The sequence below is a fragment of the Macaca nemestrina genome, chromosome 10 (genome assembly GCF_043159975.1).
Source record: "Macaca nemestrina isolate mMacNem1 chromosome 10, mMacNem.hap1, whole genome shotgun sequence".
Classification (NCBI taxonomy): Eukaryota; Metazoa; Chordata; class Mammalia; order Primates; family Cercopithecidae; genus Macaca; species Macaca nemestrina.
The window spans coordinates 130,654,752-130,671,175 of NC_092134.1; the positions used below are offsets into that span (position 1 = coordinate 130,654,752).

At 41.0% G+C, this 16,424-nt stretch overlaps 2 protein-coding genes across 5 annotated transcripts in view; one reads left to right on the plus strand and one right to left on the minus strand.

Moving 5' to 3' along the window:
* LOC105465902 (small integral membrane protein 10 like 1) overlaps positions 1–16,424 on the minus strand; it is a 295,615-nt gene that overhangs the window by 129,549 nt on the left and 149,642 nt on the right. The window lies entirely within an intron of this gene.
* On the plus strand, positions 11,787–15,222 carry LOC105472436 (basic salivary proline-rich protein 2-like). The gene is made up of 4 exons (XM_071072202.1): positions 11,787–11,946; positions 12,887–12,922; positions 13,436–13,956; positions 15,107–15,222. Exons 1-3 carry the CDS (start codon positions 11,883–11,885, stop codon positions 13,936–13,938), a joined length of 603 nt encoding a protein of 200 aa, XP_070928303.1. The 5' UTR covers positions 11,787–11,882; the 3' UTR covers positions 13,939–13,956; positions 15,107–15,222.

Consider the following 16,424-nt stretch of genomic DNA (forward strand, 5'->3'; position numbering starts at 1 on the left):
TTTTTTAGCCCTGAGTTCTAGTTTGATTGCACTGTGGTCTGAGAGACAGTTTGTTATAATTTCTGTTCTTGTACATTTGCTGAGGAGTGCTTTACTTCCAATAATGTGGTCAATTTCGGAATAAGTGTGATGTGGTGCTGAGAAGAATGTATATTCTGTTGATTTGGGGTGGAGAGTTCTGTAGACGTCTATTAGGTCTGCTTGGTGCAGAGTTGAGTTCAATTCCTGGATATCCTTGTTAACTTTCTGTCTCATTGATCTGTCTAATGTTGACAGTGGAGTGTTGAAGTCTCCCATTATTATTGTATGGGAGTCTAAATCTCTTTGTAAGTCTCGAATTACTTGCTTGATGAATCTGGGTGCTCCTGTATTGGGTGCATATATATTTAGGATAGTTAGCTCTTCCTGTTGAATTGATCACTTTGCCGTTATTTAATGGCCTTCTTTGTCTCTTTTGATCTTTGATGGTTTAAAGTCTGTTTTATCAGAGACTAGGATTGCAATTCCTGCTTTTTTTTTGTTCTCCATTTGCTTGGTAGATCTTCCTCCACCCCTTTATTTTGAGCCTATGTGTGTCTCTGCATGTGATAAGGGTCTCCTGAATACAGCAAACTGATGGGTCTTGACTCTTTATCCAATTTGCCAGTCTGTGTCTTTTAATTGGACCATTTAGTCCATTTATATTTAAGGTTAATATTGTTATGTGTGAACTTGATCCTGTCATTATGATATTAGCTGGTTATTTTGCTCCTTAGTTGATGCAGTTTCTTCCTAGCCTTGATGGTCTTTACATTTTGGCATGTTTTTGCAATGGCTGGTACCGGTTGTTCCTTTCCATGTTTAGTGCTTCCTTCAGGGTCTCTTGTAGGGCAGGCCTGGTGGTGACAAAATCTCTAAGCATTTGCTTGTCTTTAAAGGATTTTATTTCTCCTTCACTTATGAAACTTAGTTTGGCTGGATATGAAATTCTGGGTTTAAAATTCTTTATTTTAAAAATGTTGAATATTGGCCCCCACTCTCTTCTGGCTTGTAGAGTTTCTTGTGAGAGATCTGCTGTTAGTCTGATGGGCTTCCCTTTGTGGGTAACCCGACCTTTCTCTCTGGCTGCCTTTAACAGTTTTTCCTTCATTTCTACTTTGGTGAATCTGACAATTATGTGCCTTGGAGTTACTCTTCTCGAGGAGTATCTTTGTGGCATTCTCTGTATTTCCTGAATTTGAGTGTTGGCCTGCCTTACTAGGTTGGGGAAGTTCTCCTGGATGATATCCTGAAGAGTGTTTTCTAATTTGGTTCCATTTTCCCCCTCACTTTCAGGCACCCCAATCAGACATAGATTTGGTCTTTTCACACAATCCCATACTTCTCGAAGGCTTTGTTCATTTCTTTTTCCTCTTTTTTCTTTAGACCTCTCTTCTCACTTCTTTTCATTCATTTGATCCTCAATTGCTGATACTCTTTCTTCCAGTTGATCAAGTCAGTTACTGAAGCTTGTGCATTTGTCACGTATTCCTTGTGTTATGGTTTTTATCTCTGTCAGTTCATTTATGACCTTCTCTGCATTGATTATTCTATTTATCCATTCTTCCGTTCTTTTTTCAAGATTTTTAGTTTCTTTGCACTGGGTACGTAATTTCTTCTTTAGGTCTGAGAAGTTTGATGGACTGAAGCCTTCTTCTCTCAACTCGTCAAAGTCATTCTCCATTCAGCTTTGATCCGTTGCTGGCGATGAACTGCATTCCTTTGGAGGGGGAGATGCGCTCTTCTTTTTTGAATTTCCAGCTTTTCTGCCCTGCTTTTTCCCCATCTTTGTGGTTTTATCTGCCTCTGGTCTTTGATGATGGTGATGTACTGATGGGGTTTTGGTGTGGGTGTCCTTCCTGTTTGTTAGTTTTCCTTCCAGCAGTCAGGACCCTCAGCTGTAGGTCTGTTGGAGATTGCTTGAGGTCCACTCCAGACCCTGTTTGCCTGGGTATCAGCAGCAGAGGCTGCAGAAGATAGAATATTGCTGAACAGTGAGTGTACCTGTGTGATTCTTGCTTTGGAAACTTCGTCTCAGGGGTGTACCCTGCCGTGTGAGGTGTGGGGTGTGGGTCTGCACCTGGTGGGGGATGTCTCCCAGTTAGGCTACTCAGGGGTCAGGGACCCACTTGAGCAGGCAGTCTGTCCATTCTCAGATCTCAACCTCCGTGTTGGGAGATCCACTGCTCTCTTCAAAGCTGTCAGACAGGGTCATTTGCATCTGCAGAGGTTTCTGCTGCTTTTTGTTTAGTTGTGCCCTGTCCCCAGAGGTGGAGTCTACAGAGACAGGTAGGCCTCCTTGAGCTGCTGTGGGCTCCACCCAGCTCGACCTTCCCAGCAGCTTTGTTTACCTACTTAAGCCTCAGCAATGGTGGGCGCCCCTCCCCCAGCCTCACTGCTGCCTTGCAGTTAGATGGTAGACTGCTGTGCTAGCAATGAGGGAGGCTCCGTGGGCATGGGACCCTCCCAGCCAGGTGTGGGATATAATCTCCTGGTGTGCCATTTGCTAAGACCATTGGTAAAGTGCAGTATTGGGGTGGGAGTTACCCAATTTCTCAGGTGTTGTGTGTTTCAGTTCCCTTGGCTAGGAAAAGGGATTCCCTTCACCCTTGCACTTTCCCTGGAGGCGATGCCACCTGCTGCTTCAGCTCTGGCTGGTCCCGCTGCAGCAGCTGACCAGCACCGATTTTCCTGCACTCCCTAGTGAGATGAACCCAGTACCTCAGTTGAAAATGCAGAAATCGGCTGGGCACGGTGGCTCAAGCCTGTAATCCCAGCACTTTGGGAGGCCGAGACAGGCAGATCACGAGGTCAGGAGATCAAGACCATCCTGGCTAACACGGTGAAACCCCATCTCTACTAAAAAATACAAAAAACTAGCTGGGTGAGGTGGAGGGTGCCTGTAGTCCCAGCTACTTGGGAGGCTGAGGCAGGAGAAGGGCATGAATCCAGGAGGTGGAGCTTGCAGTGAGCTGAGATCGTGCCACCGCACTCCAGCCTGGGTGACAGAGCCAGACTCCGTCTCAAAAAAAAAAAAAAATTGCAGAAATCACCCGTCTTCTGTGTGGCTGGCGCTGGGAGCTGGAGACTGGAGCTGTTCCTATTCAGCCATCTTGCTCCACCCTCCTGAACTTCTTTTTGTTTCTTGTGTTTTCATGATGGTATATATCGTCCGTTTGCTTCAAGGTATAGAATTACCTTAAGGATTTTTTGTAGAGCAGGTCTAGTGGTGATGCATACTCTCAGCTTTTATTTCCATAAAGTTGAAATAACAACTTTATTGCTATTTCATTTTGAACATGTCCTTTGCTGGAGATAGTATTTGTGACAGGAAGAATGTTTTTCTTTGAACCCTTTGAATATATAATTTCATTTTGTCCTGGCCTGTACTGTTTCATCTGTGAATATCACTCCTAATCTGATGAGGCTTCCCTAGTACATTTCTTGATGCTTTCATCTTACTGTTTTTAGAATTTTCCCTTTGTTTTTGTCTATTGACATTTTGACTCTTATGTGTCTTGGAGAAGTCCTTTTGGGGTTGTGTCAATTTGGATATGTTTGAGGTCCTGTATTTAGGTGTTCCAGTCTCTTGCTAGCCCTGACAAATTTTTCCTAATATTTTGTTTAAGTATTTTTCCTTGCCCTTTCCCATTTCTTCTCCTTTTGGAATACTCAAAATCAAACATCTGATCGCTCCATGGTGCCTTGGGAAACACTGGCTAAATCGGACGCTGTATTAGGGGACATAACTTTTGATTTATTTGTCAGAACAAATGGAAAATTTCAGAAAGTCAGGGTGGAGATTGGTCTGACAGTTGTAGATGAAAAGAGAAATTTTTATATCATATGGATAGCTATCAGGTTTCTGCCTAAGACATCTCCAGTGTCCTGGCCCCAGAGTTGGTATTACTTTGTCAGTGGTTGGGGCTGTTCAAGGAGGTAATGCTCACTAGCCTAAAGTGAAGTGTCTTTAGTCTCAGCTTACTACCATTTTAGCAATGTCAGGAGGGTGTTTTGCAATGCTTAATTATTCATTTCAATGTTCACAGAGAAATATAATCACAACTTCTTTATATGTGATAGAAAGCAACAGAAATCTTCCTCATATTTTTATAAAGTTGTATGAGAAAGAGGTAAGCAGATATCTTTAAAAGAGGGATTGTTTTCAAATGATTAATGACAGAGTCACTTCTCTTTAGTTGAACACATAGGTTTCCTCTCAGAACAGGGTCTTCTCTTCTGCTTAAGGACATCAATAATAAATTCTAGCAAACATTTCTTACCGCAGTTGTTGAGTTTTAGATTCACGTGTTTACATTTTTCACATCTTGGAATTTGGAATGTGTGGCAGATCATACCTTCCACAAACATCCAAAAGATTGTCTCTCACCTCATGCTTTCTGATGACAATGGGAACTTGATATCCTTCCTGCCATTGGTGACATCTGATTCCTCCCTCTTGAACCTCAGTGGATCAGTGTAACTATTTTGACTAATAGAGCATGTAAGAAATGATGCTTAGTAACTTTTGAGTCTATATCATAAAAATGCCATGTAATTCTAACTTGTTCTCTCAGGAACCTGTCCACATGTTGTGAGGAAGCCCATGCTGTGAGATACAGATGTAAAATTAGTTTGTAAAATTATTGGATATTGAATTATCTCCAAACAACTTTTAATGACTACTTTTAGTCATTGATCGATTTGCTTCAGAATCATACAATAAATTTCCATACATATATGGGTATATAGGTAAAGATGTAATAACCATTCCATCATACCTAGAATAGTAGTAGCTGTTTTACATTATTCACCCTTTTGTCCTTACAATAGCCCTTTGATAATTCCTTGCATTATGTTTACTCCTCAGATGAAGAATCAAAAGGTCAATATGATTGACTGATCTTTTCCATCATATAGCTGATAAATATTGATATATATTATTCTGCCAGGTTAAATTTATTACTGAGTAATTAATTTTTAAAGCTGTAAAGGGAATTGAGTACTTGATTTTTCTTTCCTGCTATTTCATTGTTGTTATGTAGAAATGCTACTGATTTTTGCATATTGATAATTTATCCTTCAATGCTACTGAATCTGCTTTTTAGTTCTAAGAGTTTTTTGGTGGAGTTTAGATTTTTCTTTTCTATGTTCAGAATAATTATTTTAACTTTTCTTTTAAGTTCAGGGGTACAAGTGCACGTTTGTTACATAGGTAAACTTGTATCACAGGGGTTTGTTGTACAGATTATTTCATCACCCAGGTATTAAGCCTAGTACCATTAGTTATCTTTCTTGATCCTCTTCCTCCCTCCCTCCACCCTCCAAAAGCCCCAGTGTGTGTTTCTTAAATATAAGAGCATGACACAAAAAAATTCCGTGTTCATGAATAGGAAGAATCAATATTGTAAAAATGACCATACCGCCCAAAGTAATTGATAGATTCAATGCTATTCCCATCAAGCTACCATTGACTTTCTTCACAGAATTAGAAAAAACTACTTTAAGCTTCATATGGAACCAAAAAAGAGTGCATATAGCCGAGACAATCCTACGCAAAAAACAAGGTAGTGGATATCACGGTACCTGACTTCAAACTATGCTACAACGCTACAGTAACCAAAACAGCATGATACTGGTCCCAAAACATATGCATAGACCAATGGAACAGAACGGAATCCTCAGAAATGACACATCACATATGCAACTATCTGATCTTCAACAAACCTGACAAAAACTAGCAATGGGGAATGGATTCCCTATTGAAGAAATGGTGCTGGGAAAAGTGGCTAGCCATATGCAGAAAACTGAAACTGGATCCCTTCCTTACATCTTATACAAAAATTAACTCAAGAAGGATTAAAGACATACATGTAAGACCGAAAACTGGAAAACCATAGAAGAAAACCAAGGCAATACCATTCAACACATATGCATGGGGAAAGACTTCATGACTCAAACACCAAAGCAACTGCAACACAAGCTAAAATTGACAAATGGAATCGAATTAAACCAAAGAGCTTTTCTGGGCATTTATCTGCTAAAGTTTTGGCTGTCTCCAAAGTGTCTCAGAAGTTGACGTTATCATTCTAAGTGATATAACTTAGGAATGGAAAGCCAAACATCGTATGTTCTCAGTCATAAATGGGAGCTAATCTATGAGGATGCAAAGGCATAAGAATGACACAATGGACTTTGGGAACTCAGAGGGAAATGCTGAGAAGGGGGTGATGATCTTAGTTATTTCTTGCCTTCTGCTAGCTTTTGAATGTGTTTGCTCTTGCTTCTCTAGTTCTTTTAATTGTGATGTGGGGGTGTCGATTTTAGATCTTTCCTGCTTTCTCTTGTGGGCATATAGTGCTATAAATTTCCCTTTACACATTGTTTTAAATGTGTCCCAGAGATTCCGGTACTTTGTATATTTATTCTCATTGGTTTCAAGGAACACCTTTATTTCTGCCTTCATATCCTTATGTACCCAGTAGTCATTCAGGAGTAGGTTGTTCAGTTTCCATGTAGTTGTGTGGTTTTGAGTGAGTTTCTTAACCCTGAATTCTAATTTCATTGCATCTATAGTCTGAGAGACAGTTTGTTATGATTTCTGTTCTTTTACATTTGCTGAGGAGTGCTTTACTTCCAACTATGTGGTGAAGTTTGCAATAAGTGCGATGTGGTGCTGAGAAGAATGTATATTATGTTGATTTGGATCAGAGCAGAACTGAAGGACAAAGAGACACAAAAAACCCTTCAAAAAATCAATGAACCCAGGAAGTGGCAGTGGTCTAGTCTTAGTAAATGTGACAAAAGCAAATATCATGCCAACAGTGTTTTTGGATGTTCAAGGTATTTTGGTTGTTAACTTTCTGGAGGGTCAAAGAATGGTAACAACACTTATGAGAGAGTCTGAAGTTTGGAGAGAGTTAGACAAATCTTTAGCAGAAAAATGGATGAGATTGGATGCCTAGTGCTTTTTCATCAAATGTCTGGTAAAATTTCCCTTGTTTCATGAGAGGAATGAGTAGGAGCATTGCTGTGATGGACAAGGACCCTCTGCTGAAGTTTTTCTGGGCATTTATCTGCTAAAATTTTGGCTGTCTCCAAAGTGTCTCAGAAGTTGATGTTATCATTCTAAGTGATGTAACTTAGGAATGGAAAGCCAAACATCATATGTTCTCAGTCATAAATGGAAGCTAATCTATGAGGATGCAAATGCATAAGAATGACACAATGGACTTTGGGAACTCAGGGAAATGTTGAGAAGGGGGTGATTAAAAAAAAGACTACAAATTGGGTGCAGTGTATACGCCCCAGGGGGTGGGTGCACAAAAATCTCACAAATCACCACTAAGAAAGTTATTCATATTACCAAACACCATCTGTTCCCCAACCTACGGAAGCAAAAAAAGCCAAGAAAGAAAGTAAAAAGACAAGAAAAAAATAAAAAGAAAAGAAAAAAAAGAATATCACTGGTCATCCAATTTACAGTACTGATGCAGTATCTTTGGACTTCTTTTTTTTTTCCAAGATTAAAATATCTTTAACGTGTATGCTCTTTTGTTCAGTTAATAATGTTAAAATATTGCATTTATATGGTTAAATTCCCAGGACCCTCAATTCTTTATATTCTTTCATATTGTAATTACATTCTTTCACAAACTGTTTGACATTTCTTGTATTTCAAACCCACCTGGAAGAGCAGGAGTAGATTCTAATGTGTACAACACAGGATCCTCTCATCCAAATGATCAAATGGCCTGTATGTGTATATATATAGATATAATCCTGTAAGGTGTAAAGCTGAAAGTGAATCTGATCAAACATTCTAATAAAGGGGCAGAAGAAGGAAAAATTCTTAAAGACATGAAATAGGATGGATCATTCAAGAACTTGTGTTCATTCTGCTCATTTCTAGAAACCTCTGGTAGTTTTTGTGGCCAACTTTGTTTTAACCTCTCCATGATTATTATTAATAGAATACATTAAGACACCTGTATCCTACAACACCAAGACTTTTCTGACGAGAGCCAGATCCAAAGAATATTGGACAATCTGTGTGGATCTGACCAGGATGAAGGCCAACTTTCAGTCAGCCATGAATTGCCAGGTTTGTGTTGTCTTCACACAACTCAAAGTTCCAAAGTAATAATCTGTATAAAATAAAATATTTAGCAAAATACTATAGGCATGGTTATAAAAAAATCTACAGACAACCTCTTGTTCCTTAGAATATGACTGTGTTTGGAAAACAGCTCTAAGAAGAGGTGATTAAGCCAAAATGAGGAAGTTTCAGTGGAAGTAAATCCAGTAAGATGAGAACCCTTAGAAGAAGTGGAAATTCCTTATAAAAACTGGAAATTTGCACACAGAGAGACACAGGAAGTACATAGGCACAGACGCAGTCACATGAGAGGACCCAGCAAGAAGGCAGATATCTAGATCCCAAACAGACAGGGCCCAGAAGAACTGAACGTGCTCACACCTTCCTTGTGGAACTTGAGCATCCAGAAGTGTTGAAAAGTAATATCTGTTGGTTAAGAATATTAGTATGTGATATTTTGTTTGGAGAGGTATAATGAAGACATTCAGGGGAGCAGGTTTTAGGAGGTAGAAATCAAGAGTCCTGCTTGGCCCATGGTAAGTTTACATTATTTTAAATGGCAAGTGGATTGCTGCGGTCCTTGACTCATGGACAAGTGCCTAAGCTCTTGTTGCAGTCCTGCTCCTTGCTTTGACCTCACCCTAAGTGACACTCTCTCCTTCAGTTCTTTGTTGACCTCTGTTGGCAATTTAAAAGGGCATGCACAAAATTTGTCAATGCTAATATGCCACCCAAGAAAAATGCATGTAGCATGGATTAAGGAAGTACATACAGCATCTACATTGACAGAGTTTTGTAATTAGAAAAAAAAGTAATTAATTCCTGAGTGTCTTTATACAAATGCAAGGGGTAAAGCAGAATATTAGAATATGTTTATATGTGATTATGATATCAAACAAACATGTTTACAAAAATGTTATGATCTAATTCCTACTTTCAATGATCACCCTGACTGATGTGAGGGGAAGAGATATGGGATGTGATGTGCTGGTGTAGGAAAGTTACCAAGAGCAGCTGAGGATATTAAAGTCCTTCAGGCAAGAGCACCATGGCCTGAACTATGACCTTGTAGTAAAGACTGTGCAAGTGGTTCTACTTGGGATGAGTGTCGAAAGTGGAGTCAACTCGATTTGCTAAAGGGCAGTGCCTGAAAGGAGTGAGGATTTTTGAACCACGGAACACTTGACTTAGAACAGGATGGGAGCTGTTATGAGAGCTAATTGTGTTTCCTAAAATTTCATATGTTGACGACTGTTCCTTCAGGACCTCAGAATATGGACATGGATATTAGAAGGCAAGTGGAGTGCTGAGGGCTGCCACTCAACTCTAGGTGCCCAAGCCCCTGCAGCAGTCCTGCTTCTGTCTTTCACCCACCCTCACTCACAGACAGTGTCCCTTTCTGCATTTCCATCACTTCCCTTTTTGTTTTGTCTGTTGAGTGCATAGCTGGTATTTATGGTTTCCTGATAAACTTTACTCATTGCTGACATTGGAGAAGGTCAGGAAAAGGGCCTGAAATGAGCCACCTTAGGGGCATTTCTGTTCTCTTCCTGTACTCTCCTGCCAAGGACCAGTCAGTCTTGCCTCAGGCCTGCAGCAACCTCAGTTGGTGACTTAATCAGGCAATGTCAGCCAGGCCTCTTTGCTGCTCCTTGTCTCTGACATTCCTTTGCTGCCTGATGGTCTAACTTAAGCCACCTAGGCAGGATTGCTCATCTCCAGTTCCTATGGAAAACAATGTTTGGTGAGACCAGAGACACAAATCTCCATAATACAGTGGGATCTGCTGGGACCAAGCAATTACTCTCTGCCTAAGACAAAATTCATGAAGCTCAGCTAGAACCAATCCACTTTCCACAGAGCCAGAAAGAATTGCCAACTAGTAATGTATTCCCCTTTCCAGTACGTCTACATCTACAATTATGCCAGGGAAAATACCAATCTGCCTGGTTCTCTTGCAAGGGCAAAGTTATCCGTAGCAAAGCCTTTTGTATGAGGAAGTCTCCCTGTGCTATGACCAGCACTGTTGAGAAGGGCCAACCAGATTCTCATATGGAAAGCCCAGGATCCACTCATCCAGAATGGTCAAGAGGCCTGTCTTTAGGATTTACTGTTGAACACACTCTCTATCCCTATCATACCTCCAACAAAGCTGTCCTCAAATTAACACCAGTCGGGCACAAAATGTGAACAATTACACAAGAAGACACACAGAAGGTCTAAGTGGAAAATGGCAGCTGCTGATACTGACTAACATGTATATTCCATGAACTGATGAGCAGGGATTTACCAGATGGAAGAATCAGCAGCTATTGGGAGTTATGCCTATGTAAATGACGAGTTGATGGGTGCTGACGAGTTGATGGGTGCAGCACACCAACATGGCACAAGTATACATATGTAACAAACCTGCATGTTATCCACATGTACTCTAGAACTTAAAGTATAATAATAATAATAAAAAAAATAAGGGTTAGCAATGCAGGACTCTGATAGGGCTTTTTGGAAACACAACATTTATTGTGAAATTACACAGAGAAGAATGAAAAAAGGCTGTGAGGAGTACTATGTCCTATTACACAGAAGATTAAATAAAGGAAATCTCACCAAATTGATGGGAAAAAGTTAGATATATAATAAAAATATACATAATGGTCTTGACTCAGAAAACAAAATAGGAATAAAAAAGTACTAGAGAGAACTTGCAGAGGAATGCATATCAGAATATTGTAGAAAAAAATACTCTTTGTGGAAGAACAATCTGAGAAAACCAATACAATGCAATTGAGGCTTTGAGGGTGGTATCTGATTATCTTATTTGAATGTAGATTTGTGGCCACTTAATTATCAGTGGTAGGAGTTTGATACAAAACCCAAAAGAAATGAAGCAGAGAGTGCATTTTAGAGAATATTTCAGAGAAAGGGAAGAACATGAAGGATGTTTTAGTGACATGAGATCGCATGGCTCCCTCACAGAACTATGTATTCAGTTTTCTCAGGTCTAGAAATTTCCTGGTGGTTTCTGTGTCCATTTTGCTTTAATAACCTCTAATAATAGTTTAAAATACAAGATTTTAGCCTTCCTGTGATGTACAGCACTAAGCCTTGTCTGAACTGAGTGAGATCCACAGAAGCTTGAACAATATCTGTAGCCTGAGCAGGCCGTGGGGCAGCTTTCTGTCATCTATGTGTGCCCAGGAGTGTGCTGTTTTCTCACATCTCACAGAGAGCAGAAACCATCTCTATGGCACCAACAATTTAGCTGAATATGAAAATATCTGTCCAGACACATCACAAGAGATGGAAATAGGGCATAAATAGATCCAGAGATATTGACCGTCCTCACTGTTGGCTGTAGCATCACTGCTCTCACACACATAAACAGAAATAAGTATCACAGTGGAAAGCGGATAATAGTCTTACCTGAAAGATTGAAACTCTAATGATATCTAAAGTTCAATTATGACACAGTGCTGATGGCTTGGACAGAGTTCCTTGAAAACCATCGTTCAAGTCACAGTTGTACCTTTTAAAAATAAGACAATAACAACATATCCGACCCAACCCATCCCTCTGGGCTAGAGTCCCAGAGAGAAATAAGGGATACACCTGACCTGCAGTGAGCAAAGCAGAACCTAGTCTCTGAGGTGGTGAGGCCCCACCAGTGTGGAGCTGAAAGCTGCCATTGTTTTGCTTCTCTTTATAAAGGGAGCTGCCCCGTTCCTCCCAGCACAGTGTTGGGAGCAACTCCAGAGCCTCCTGCAAGATGCTGTTGATTCTGCTGTCAGTGGCCCTGCTGGCCCTGAGCTCAGCTCAGAACTTACATGAAGGTAAAACAGAAGGGGAAGAGGATGCGATGACTCTGTGTGGGGTTAGGAGGTGATAATGGTAATTAGGGGGAAGAGAACAGAATGAAAACCCAGATGGGGCTGCAGAGTTTTCAGGCCTGGGATCAGGAGACCGATTGCACCCTCATTCCACACTAAGGGTTTCTAATTTATTTAACGTACAATGAAATCCATTAAAGAATTTGTTCCAGGGGAATGAGAAGGTAAGATCTGCATTTATAGAGAGATAAGATTGTGCTGTGAAGGCTGCAGTGGAAAATGCAAGGCAGATTCAGGGAAGTCCAGCTGTGAACAACCAATACTGATCTCAGTAAGTATAGAGGGATGATGGTGTCCTTGCTGTGCAGTGAATCAGCAGCGATGATGGAGATAAATACACATCAGAGATTCTGAAGAGACCGAGAATTGGAACAAGTGGATGGAACACTTGTCTCTGTCTAACTAGAGATACAGAAATACCACAGCCAATCATTGTCATTTTTCTCTCCCCTACATGAGGTATTTCAATGTGCTGGAAGTTTTATGGGTAAGATTGTATTGAAATGATTACTTCTGTTTATGCCAATTGAGAAAGCATGCGTACAGAAGCAATATGTTAACAGGAGATGGAGGGCATAAGAATACCAAAATATCACATTGAAGTCCCTGGCATGTGTAAACTAAATTAGTTGTAAGTCTTGAGGATGCTAGGGAGGGAAAAAAGGAGCTCTTCTATGTTGAGTTCATGGCTGCTGCTCTGTCCTAAGAACCCTGCCTCCCCTTACACCTTCCTCCCTTTCAGCAGCTTCACAGACAGTGGCTGATGAGTTAACTTAGGAGATGCATGGGGTGTGGTGACAAGACCCTTTTCCCTGTAGAACACTTGTGAGTCTTGAAAGATTCCAGATGTAACTTTTCCCATTGTCCTGTGCTTCTCTTCTAGATGTCAGCCAGGAAGAATCTCCCTCCCTGATATCAGGTAAATCCCAATTTATTCTCAATCTGTTTTGACTGTCTTTTTCTGCTGATGAATGGATCAGTTCTCCAATGTCTTCTTATCAACATTGACCTTTCCAGAATTGATTTATATTAGTGCCCCTAATAATACAGGCAGTCTTCCTGCAATCCTGATTCTGGGGACCATGAGCAGGCCACCAAATTGAATGGCAGAGATGCTTGGCTTAGATATCAGCAGGAATGGGTTGTCTCATTCCCCGACCAGGAGTGGCTGCTGGGAGATGACAGACAAATGGGCAGCATCGTAATTCTGATTCCTCTTTATACTGAGAGTCCCCCAACTGCATGTTCTTCCCTAGCATTCTATTCCAGAGTTCTGTCTTCACTGAAAATGCAAAGAAATTAGTGTCTTGGTCCCATTGTTGTGTGTTTCCCCCTCAGCTTGATACCCTAGCTGATCAAAATTTACTGCAACTATTCAGTGAAATTTGTGTGGGCTTTTACTCGGTCTTTCTCTTCTCTCTTTCTCCTCCAGAACATCAACAAGGACAACCCCAACAAGGAGGCAAGAAGCCCCAAGGTCCCCAGTCTCCTCCAGGAAATGCACAAGGACCACCCCAACAAGGAGGCAACAAACCTCAAGGTCCCCCGCCTGCAGGAAAGCCACAAGGACCACCCCAACAAGGAGGCAACAAACCTCAAGGTCCCCCGCCTGCAGGAAAGCCACAAGGACCACCCCAACAAGGAGGCAAGAAACCTCAAGGTCCTCCACCTCCAGGAAAGCCACAAGGACCACCCCAACAAGGAGGCAACAAACCTCAAGGCCCCCCACCTCCAGGAAAGCCTCAAGGACCACCCCAACAAGGAGGCAACAAACCTCAAGGTCCCCCACCTCCAGGAAAGCCACAAGGACCACCCCAACAAGGAGGCAATGCCCAGCAGGCTCAGCCACCTCCTGCTGGAAAGCCCCAGGGACCACCATCCGCTCCTCAAGGGGGCAGACCCGCCGGACCTCCCCAAGGACAGTCTCCCCAGTAATCTAGGATTCAATGACAGGTATGATTCCAGTTGATTCTTCACCAAGTGCTCTAATTGCTACAGGTCTCCAGCTTTCCTGTGCGAAAGAATCAAGTAAAAGCCCATTGACATCATTTTGCCATAGACCCCATTTCTAAAGATTTGTGTTCAGATATTCTGGAAATGGGTAACAAGGCCCTATATTTGTTACAAGCTCTTTAAGGAATTCTGATATTGAGAAGCAATATTCCTAACAATCTGTTTTAGATTGTATTGGCAAAGAGGAAATAGTACCATGTTCGCTCTGGCGCTCTGTTTTCTGTCCACAGACTCAGAGACCTCCCATTTAAAGTTTTCACCTGAGCACTGTTTGCTCAGTCCTGCCTCACTCCAGCCTCTCTAGTCCAGTATTCCTGCCAAGTGGTCACTGAAGTTTCAGCAGCTGAATGGTGTCTCATTTTTAAAATTCTTACTTTTTAATAAGTATGTGATTAAGCTTGTAACAAATATCTAATGGAATGGAAAAATATGAAGCTAAATTTACAGACATAACTCATCCTACCTGCCTTCTCTCCTTCAGAAAACTACCACTGTTGACTTTATGACATCATCTCTTTGAAATATTTATGTGTACATTGAGAATTAGAATATTTTTCCCCCAGAACTAATACCATAATTTATATGCAGGTACATATGTTAGTCATTCAAAAAATACATTGCTTTCAATATTTCCACATGACTTTACAAAGCTAAGTAGATCTCTTCAGTGGTTATCTGTTTGTTTTTACAATTTTATGCCACTCCATTATGTGTCTGCACTGTGATTTCTTTAACCAATCCCTGTCACTGGACACTGAGAGTCGTTTCAGCTTCTCACTGTCGTAGAATATGCTCCAGTTACCATCCCTGTAAATATATCCCTGAACAAACTCTGTAGCAAGTAATAACAAGCTATGAATGATCTTATCTCTTCATCACATAAGGAATAATTTGTAGCACATTTTGTGCAAGGGAGGGGCATCAAAAGAGGGAGCACACAAAAACTTAGGAAGGAAACACAGGAAGTAGAAGGGATGGGGAGACAGGGGATGGGCTCTCATGTACTCGACTGCAGTAACTCCAGGGAGGAATTAGACATTTCCTGCCATGTCAAGTCTGGTCTATGAACTTCCTTGTCTGTTTGTTTCAGGAAGTGAAAAAGAAGATGACAGTGATTCAAATGATTCAAATGCCGTGACATTGGAAGAAGGAGGTCATAGCTCTAACTTCAACATACCAATAAAATCATCAGCTTGCAATTTCTGATTGTGGTGTCTGTTTCTCAATGTTTGTGAATGTGGGATCTGAGGACCAAGAAGACATTGTAAGAACATCTAGGAACCCTTCTCCTTGATGCTCCAGGAAGCTTCCCTCCTGCTTAATTCTAATTTAGCCAGCTGCCATGGAAAAAGGTTTTACTGTTTCTCTACTTTCCTGTTTTCTATTATTTCCCACCCACCCCCATGATATGCAGTTTTTTTCACCCAGGCTGGAGTGCAGTGGCACAATCTTGGCCCACTGCCCCTTGCATCTCCTGGCTTCAAGCTATTCTACTGCCTCAGCCTTCCAAGTATCTGAGGTTATAGGTGCCCACCATCATGCATGGCTAATTTTTGTATTTTTAGTAGAAATGAGGTTTCACCATGTTGACCAGGCTGGTCTCCATCTCCTGACCTCAGGCGATCCACTTGCTTTTGCCTCTGAAACTGCTGGGATTATAGGTGTGAGCCACCTTGCCTGGCCCTTCCCTGACTTCTATAGCACAAATAGAAATGTTAAAATTATTTTCAGATTGTTTACTGATATTCCAGAAATCTTAAGGACAAAGAAACGCAACAAATGCCAAAAAGTCACAGAAGCTGAAAGAAATCCTTATAATTTCTAAGAAACTGAGTTCAATTTCAAGGGAATGAATATGGTTCTGTGTTTCTTAACCCCACACCCTCCTCTCCCATTTACCATATTTTAACAGTGAACACTTCTCTCCCTTCCTATGTTTTTCGCCATTCTTTATTGAAAGTTGAATGGATTTCATTAAAGAGGTAGCATGATTTAAAGGAGCAAAGAATTTGGACACTCTCCGATTTTAATGAAGACCTAACTCTTTTTCTTACTATCTCTTGACTCTTAGAAGGAAACTTAGACTCTCAGGGCTTCAATTTACTCATCTAAAATGAGAAAAATCATAACAACTCTGTTAGAGTATGGAGGCTAATGAGATAACATCCATACCAAAAACCTTACAGATACTGGCATGTCTGCTTCTCAAGCAAGGAAGGTTCAATATTAGAAAGTGCATCTGTGCCCACTGATAACCTCAGATAATTCACTAAAAAGTCAGAAAAATCAGAACAGAATGATCTCACCACAACCACCACTAAGTTGAGCAACCTACATTCAGTTGAAGCCCAGGTCTCTGGCTTCTCTCGTATTATCACAGGTGAAGCCTTCCTACTCCTATCACTTAA